Here is an 8,512-nt window from a genome sequence, read left to right as displayed (position 1 = left end):
TTATTTTATGGATCTTAATTTCAATTTGAAAAAATTTCTTGGTTTTGGATATGGTACTGATGTCTTTGTCTTCCGGAAATGTAATTACAGGTAATTTCCAGATATACATCTCTAGAATAAAATAAATCAAACAATATGACGTCACTCTGAATGATCTCACTTTGATATGTATTAAGGTGTGTCCGAAAATTCATCTTCAAAAACATAAAATATTTTTAAAAATTCATATAATATATTTGAAACTTAGAGTTGAGAAATGCCCTAAATGTTATCATCATACAAAACTTCCATCTATTGGTACCCTTTAAACTTTGATTCATTGATATCAAACTACAACTCTATATGAGAAACTATTTAAGTTGTAACCTTTTTTACAAGATGGAAATATATATATATATATATATATATATATATATATATATATATATATATATATATATATATATATATAAAAGGCTATTTTACATACCAACTAGTGCTTGAAGGAAATATTTAACAAATATCCCACTTTTTTTAAAACCATTGTGGGAAGTAACTTTGGGTACTTCTAAACTATCACATTCATGATATATATAATACCAATAACTGAAGGCCTTCTTAAGATCTCTTCCTCCATTTTGCTAGCCTTGACAAGAACATTAGTACTTCTGATGGGTCACGCAAAGAGTACAAAGCACATGTTTCTCTTGGAGTTGATGACACTATAATCGAATAACCTTGCCCTCTACTTCGAATAACCTGCGAAAATTCCAGGAAATTAAGCCATAACTATAAACTCGGTCGCATATATCAACTCGTCTGTGTTATATCAATATTTCAGAGTGATTCAAGTGATGGTAACATAACATGCATGACACAGGTAAATCAGAGAACTTAGTAAACATTTACCTTAAAAGCATCTTCATCAGTTTTATCATCCCCAATATACAAAGGAAGAAAATTGTTGGAATTGCTTAATCCCAATGTCTCTAAAAAATATTCTAGAGCATTTCCTTTGTTCCATTTTATTGATGGCCTTATTTCCATAACCTATAAAAAAAATATTTTCAGTACCAAAGGGGAAACAAATTATGAACTTCATAATGATCGAGTATATATATACCTTTTTACCCTCAGTCATGCAGAACAATGGATATTTTTCAAGCACAGACTTTACTTTCTCTTCCAAAACATTATAGTCCTGGACTCAAACATAATCATTACTATTAAATGTAGAATCATATAAAAAATATTTAGAGTACTATTTGAACTTAAATGTTACCTTTTCATGAACCTGTCGAAAATGTACAGAGATACAAAATTGATTGTCTTCTATACTTGCACCTTCTATGCCCTTTATTACATTCTCTAATCTTTTTAATATCTGTTTACAATAGCTTGTTCAATTTATGTATGTTCGACAGAGTGCGTAAAAACACTACCATGCATGAAGCTTTTGATGGACAGAAAAATAAAAAATGGAAACTTTTTGTTGAAATAAATTTTATTTTAATATTTTTAATAAAAGTTTTCCATTTTTAAATGTGTATGCTTGAGATACATAAAAATATTAAAAGGCAGCATAAAAACCTCTTGAATTGCAGGCAAAAATTTCTTGGCAGGTTGAAAGGGAACTCCATTGCCCTAAAAAGTAACATAAAGAATGATTCAAGTTAAAAGAGTAAACATTTGAAAATATAAAAGGTTTCATTCTAAGTACTTGAACATTTTACTCACATTTGTGTGAAGAGTAGTTTTGTCACATTGGTTAATTGGCACTGATGGTGCCATTATGTCCATACCATGACTCCCAGCATAATATAAATTATTTAACTTCACAAAATCTTTTACCTAAAACAAAATGTTATACATTATGATTTTTATATAAAAAAATTAAGGAAAGTGTATTATAAGAACTCACTTTTTCTCTGCCTCTTCCACTAATTATTGCTGTTGGAAAATAAGTAGCAACTTCAGATACTGCTGCACGCATCTGTTATTTAAATTGCGGTTAATTTTATATTAATTGAATAATCAATATATATGAAATATTACGTAGAAATGGTAACATACTAATTATTACCTCATCAGACATGAAAGCACGATCAGGGTCATTTACAATAGGTGATAAGGTACCGTCGTAATCTAAAAATACGACGATCCTTTTTTCATCGACACCTTCCATCATTTTATCAAATAAGCTCAATGCTGAAGGGTGTGTTACCAGCCATGAATCATAGCCAGAGTGAATGAATTTGGTATTATTTGTGGTTAAATTATGATGAGTCAAATTGAGTGCCCTTGGAATTAAAGAGTGTTGTTGTTCATGAGCGTTGTTTGAGTCATCTTTTGACTTCTTAGTGTTGTGTGTTGTTTGAAATCCCATTCTCTCTCTTAGCTTTGTCAACTTCTTTTTTATAATCTGTAGGAAGAAAAATATCACATGAAAATAATGAACTTAAATGTTATGTTTATGTCAATTGAATTATAGAAATAATAGTAATAACTAGAAACATGTAATTTCTGATTTATTGTACCTTGAAAGTGATAAGTAGGAAAAGCATATGTTTCATCTTTAATTGGAACCTCCGGTAATGAGTCTTGTTACTGTAATTTCAATTGATCAAAGAGTTTGTAAATATCATAAAAATTATATGACATGTAATTAAAATAAATATCAATGACTTAAATTGATTAAATTTTCTTTCTTTTCTTTTGGAGTCATTATATGAATTCATCTATGACAATATAAGTCATTGTCAAACCTTCAAGTTGAATAAGTTTTCACGGTACATATTCAATTGAAGCAAATAATATAAAAAAAAAAGTGACCATATTAAATGGTACCCTTATAATTGAGCAAACATTTGTCATGATTTTGGTGGACAATTATATTAATTTCCTACGTATAATTTCAAGCTGAAACAAAAATATTTATATACAATCTATAAAAAAAATAAAATAAAGAAAGAGTCTATTGTACTAGGAAGTCATTTTCAAATTCAAGCATCAAACAAGTTCAAAAACAAATTAAATATACAAAAGATGTTGTTTTGGCCACTCTCAATCAATCAATCAATCCAGAGAAACCAGGAGCTAACAAATGTTTTCAATGGGCCAAGTAGTTAATGATTAAAGTAGTTAAATAACATGAAGGATTCATTTTCCATATTTAAAAAAATTATTTTGTTTGGTTTTAACAAAAAAATACACAAAGAAACAAAATTAAAAAAAAAGAGAGTGTATTATTAAAGCATTATAGAGATTTGACAAGTTGTCCATTTCCACATAGAAAGGCAAAGTTTGAAAGACTTGTGTCTTAAAGTTGGGTAGGATATTAGTCGATTCTGACTCAGATGAGAGTGAAATAACCACAAAAAATCACTTAATTATTATTTTAAGTCTACATCAACAACTCTTATATATACTTTAATCTATTTTTTTTCTCTATCTTCTCACATCCTAATGAAAAGTGTGACATTCATATTTTATTCTTTGAATCAATTAGCATAGACTTTTAATTTGGGCCCACTTAACTACTTCTCTAACTGATTCAGTTTTCCCTCCCTTTCCTTGACTTATTCAATCAAGTTGAATTAATAATATTAATAATATAAGTTTAAGTTAATCAAAATTAACAAACTCTAATAGTATTTCAAACAGTCACACATGACACATGCACTTGGTTGATACGTTATCTATCACTAGTGGATTTCATAATATGAATATGATTAGTATATAGAGGATAATAATTGTATTGAGGTAAGTTCTAAGAAAAAGACTTGATGTATTATAAATATTCCTTCATTATTAATATCTAGCCAAATTAATTGGATTTCTTCATCAAGAAAATAACTTTAGGGAGAATAATCTTTATGATATTAAACTTTTAAGATTTATGTTCGTGAATCTTAACTCAATAGATCGTTTAATTACGATTTAAACCAGTATCAGAGTTCAAACTCTAGTACATGATGTGGTTGACAAAAATCAGGATTTTGATTCCAGAAAAAGAAAAGGCTGGACTTTGTTTTCTGTTTCAGAAAGTGACTAGTAAAGGTTGGTGAAGTAGTTCTAACACCAACCACAAACCCGTTGAAAGTTATAGTAATTGAAAACAAAAAAGAAAAATTAGAAACAGAATGAACAAGAATAATATTAAACAAAATAGTACACGTGTAATCTATTAAGCAACTGTATTTTTTCATCCGTTAAAATAAAGAAAAACAAGTGAGAGTTAAATATACGTTAAGTTAAAAAGGACATAATTGACTTTTGAAGTCTTTATTAAATCGGTTCAAAAAATTAATTGAAAGGGAGCGAAGTAATTTTGATATTGTAGAAGTAAAAAAAGATATTTGATGCAAAAAAACTCAGACTGGACATGGGTTGGTGGGTGGTGAAGGAGGAAACCAAACATCCTAGTACGACAAACTTGTCAATCTAATATAATTACGTGTTAATTATATATGTCTTGTACAAAAATAATTGTTGAGGTGTCGCTTAAAGAATCAAAGATCATGTTCACCTTTTCCTTGAAGAGATGCTTAACAGAATATACAAGATACACCTAGCTAGTATTATAAAATTATTTTAAAAAAGTAGTAACGATTTATTACTAAAAAAGAATTAGAAGAAAAAGAACAAGTTAAACAAAAGAAAAAAAATCAGACATAGAAAGAGCATATAGTAGTATTTGTTTTCTGTGTGCTCTATTGAATCAACAGTTTTCTATCACTGGCCTAATGTTTTTGTCTGTGCCTATGTCTATGCTACAAAAAAAAACAACAAATCTAGGGATTACAATTTTATAGGTTCTGAACTCAAATCTTTTATTTACGTTCAACAAACCGACAGGAGCAGCAGAAACATAAAGACAACTCATGTGAAGAGAAAACAAAACAGTTAACTCTTTTTACGATAATTTACCTTAGAAACAAAAATGGGTATCAGTAAAATCATCTCAAATTTAATGAAAGAAATTTGAAGCCAATAAAATCATGTTTTAATGCACTTGTTTTATTTTATAATTCCGTTATCTTACTATGTGTGTTGTGTTGTAAATGGAAAGGTGAATAAATAACGGTAGTAGACAAAGAAAGCAAGAAAAAATATACGGCGACACGACACGAGATCAAAAGTGCATGAAGATAAGAGTACTGTGTCAGCATAGAGTGGCTAACATGAGACAGATATAGAACATTGCGATGATTCATGGGAACGACTTTAACCGTTTTATGTCCTTTCAGTCAATCTTACACCTAAAAGAATGTCTAGAATAACTCATTTTAGAAATTTATTTATGTATAGATATTATGCAAATTATTATCTATAATTTAGTTTTAGTTGGGTACAGTTAATTAATTTAAAATTTTAATTATTTTAAAAAATTAAATAATATTAATAAATAATATGATATTGGATATTCTTATTTGATCGGAGGAATATCTGATATCCAATTATGTCTAAAATATTAGAGTGTTCACCTAGATATTTATAACTTTTAGTTTTAATAAGCTTTTATTCAAAAGTTTGCAAAAAAACAAAAAGAAACTTTCAAAAATAAATTTTTAAATAATATAAATTATTTAGTAATTTTCTAAAAGAATAATTTTATATAAAATGATAAAAGAGTATTTAAAATTAGTGTATTTTTAATTGTTAGAATATTATAATAACATAAAATATAGTATATTTTATATAAATCTTTTCAAATTCTCCTTCAATATAAATTTTTAATTTTTTAAATTATGGTTTTTTTTTGTATGGGTAAAAGTAAAATATTCAAAATTCTTCCAACCAAAATCCATCAATTTTTTCTACTCTTATCTCTTGTCTTCTCCTTCAAACACCCAAACAAGCCTTATATACTGAAAACTATAGCATGCAATTATATTCAAATACTTTTAACTTTTAAATATATTGATATTCAATATATTTGAACTAAATGCAGATAGATAATTTTATTTTAAAACAAAAATTTGAGAGTATTGCCGAAGAGAGTTAGATCTATAAATCACTCCTTTATATTTTATAAATAGTCAATATATATTTTTTATTATTAAAGATAATATATAGTATTATTCTTTTACTATTTTAGTTCAATTATAAATAAAAATTTATATAAATTTTTCTTTCTGTTTAATTTAAAAATTACATCATATATATCTAAAAAGTTTATGAATTTTCTTACTCTTATAATTTTTGAATAAATATGCTCGAAAGCAATCTAAAACAAAGAAAATATATTTTTAATTTATTTATTCAATTTACCTTTTTTCAATTATTCTTTTCATTTATACATTTTCTTCAACTTTTGTAAAGTGATTAATAGTTTATAAAAGAATAAAGGGAGTAAAATATGAATTTAAACTATTTTGGCGTAAAACAAATAAAAAGAATTGTTTGAACATTGTATTATAAAGTTTTAACTCTACTGCTTTCTTTAATTATTTTAAAACTAAAATCATCTAAACAGACAGTACATACTTTATCAAACTAAGAAATTTTATAAATAAATAATCAAAACATAATCAATCTTATTTTCCTCTTTATTGTCCTTTAGGTTACTTTTTAGGATCCAAGTTGTGTCATTTTTTATTTATTTATTTACAAAAATCCATAAATACTACTCACTCCAAAATAAATATTAAAAACTTAATATTAGTGGTCTCAAATTGGAAAACATATTCTATTTTCAATTGAATTTAAGTATGATTTCAAATTGGTCAGAATCAATAATAGCCCATGGGCCCAGCTGAATAACACGTGTACGGTCCATATCTCTGACACACAACACAAGACCTCCCCCCACTAGCTAAATAAAGCCCAAAAACCAACTTCGCCAATATTCTCGGCCCGTGAAGCGGAAGCGAATACCTACACGCGCCAAATTCGAGCGCGTCGAGTAAATAAGAGAAACACCGAAAACCAAACAAAAAAACGAATTCCAACCGCTTTTCTCTTTTCTCGTGTGCACAACTTCTTTTCCCATAAATGAAACAAAAACCCATATTTATTTTTTAATAATTTTAAGAATTTCAAAATAAAAAACACAAAAGAGTGAAGTAATGAAACTAGATACGTGACTTAAAGGGAATCAAAATCAACCCTTCAAACAAAAAAGAACACAGAAGAAGAACCTGGAAAAGAAAATACTCTAGTTGAAGCTTACAATTCTGATCTCACACCACCGACAATAATTTTCCATTATTTAACTACTAACATATGCTGGAAAAATAAAATAAAATGTTATCGTAACGGCTTGGAATACCAGAAATGAATGACATGCAAGGAAATGAAACGGCCAAATTCATAGAAATTGGACAGGTGGAATAGAATAATGACAATGTAATGTAAGCAAAACAAAAAGATGTTACATAGAACAAACATATGAGACAAAAAAACAATTATAGAGGAGAAAAAGGAGCTTACAAAGATTGTAGAGTGGTGGTGCACTTGGTTGTGGCTGCTTTTCCTAATATGAGAAGGAATATGATGGTAGAGAAGAGAAGAGAAAGGGAGAAGGGGGAGAAGAAAGAGGAGAAGGGAGAGTGTTATTTATAGAAAAAATGGGGAAAGGGTTTAGAGAATTATGGGGTTTGGGTGATTGCCAAGTGCCATTGAGTGGGCCCATGCATGGGAGGAAAATTCCTTGAACTCCTATAATAAAATTTAATAATCAATTAAATACCTTATTCGCTCTTAATTGTTAATTCTAATTAAAATTATTAAGTTGTTTTAAAATATTTGAAAATATCTTTATTAAATAATTTATATGATAATTAGTTTAAGTTTTGGAGTTACATGTGCTTGTTTAGTAAATGCTTATTAATAGGTACACTTATTTTAGATGAGTTGATAAATTTGAATGATTTATCTTTTCGAATTTTCGGGAAGACGAATTGGAGACGAGCGATCTCAAGAATTTCTTTTAAAGATTGAGTTGTGACATTTGCTTGAGCATTGTTGAATTCTTTGATATCTTTTTGGAGTAGTGGTGACAATTTCTTTTCCCTTTTCCGTTAGATTAGACATTATTAAAGGAATTCAAACAGCACAATCACTAATCCTCTTCAACTTCTTTTTTCGAACCTCCTTTGGTGGTTCAATGGCGGGGGGACCTCCGGGTGGACCATCGGTTTTCCCTCCAATAACTACTCATTTGAAAGATTTATTTTGACTTTTTTAACACTCTTATCCTTTTCTGGGGTGTTGGTTCATTTTCTATTGCCTATCATTTTCGTGAAAAATCTAGGGAGTTGTTGAACATGCAATACTAGGGTTAGAGTGATAAGTTGAGAGAGAGGTTTTGAATGAGAAGACAATGATGAGTGACAAAATAACTTGAGGCATGAATACATAACGTAAGTGAAAAAGAAACAAAATTGAATATGAATCAGTTTAGTAATTTCATTGGCCAAGACAAGTTTCAGCGCATGTTTCTTGGAATTGATGGACTGTATAGACAAAATTTGGCCCAATTACTCTCTGGCCATCTCAGTATTAATTGCTCGGGAACTTCTCAATTTTT

The 8,512-nt window shown here is 28.2% G+C and overlaps 1 protein-coding gene across 1 annotated transcript; it reads right to left on the bottom strand.

Annotated features, from left to right (window-relative positions):
* Positions 1-443: 443 nt before the first annotated feature.
* LOC127082190 (probable trehalose-phosphate phosphatase C) lies at positions 444-7,562 on the bottom strand. Its single transcript, XM_051022425.1, has 10 exons — positions 7,414-7,562; positions 2,517-2,586; positions 2,063-2,401; positions 1,901-1,972; positions 1,717-1,830; positions 1,570-1,623; positions 1,262-1,363; positions 1,103-1,180; positions 889-1,029; positions 444-738 (listed from the first exon to the last, which is right to left on the bottom strand). Exons 2-10 carry the CDS (start codon positions 2,550-2,552, stop codon positions 598-600), a joined length of 1,077 nt encoding a protein of 358 aa, XP_050878382.1. The 5' UTR covers positions 2,553-2,586; positions 7,414-7,562; the 3' UTR covers positions 444-597.
* Positions 7,563-8,512: the final 950 nt, after the last annotated feature.

This window comes from Lathyrus oleraceus, chromosome 5 (genome assembly GCF_024323335.1).
Source record: "Lathyrus oleraceus cultivar Zhongwan6 chromosome 5, CAAS_Psat_ZW6_1.0, whole genome shotgun sequence".
NCBI lineage: Eukaryota > Viridiplantae > Streptophyta > Magnoliopsida > Fabales > Fabaceae > Lathyrus > Lathyrus oleraceus.
This window is presented reverse-complemented; position numbering and strand designations above follow the sequence as displayed.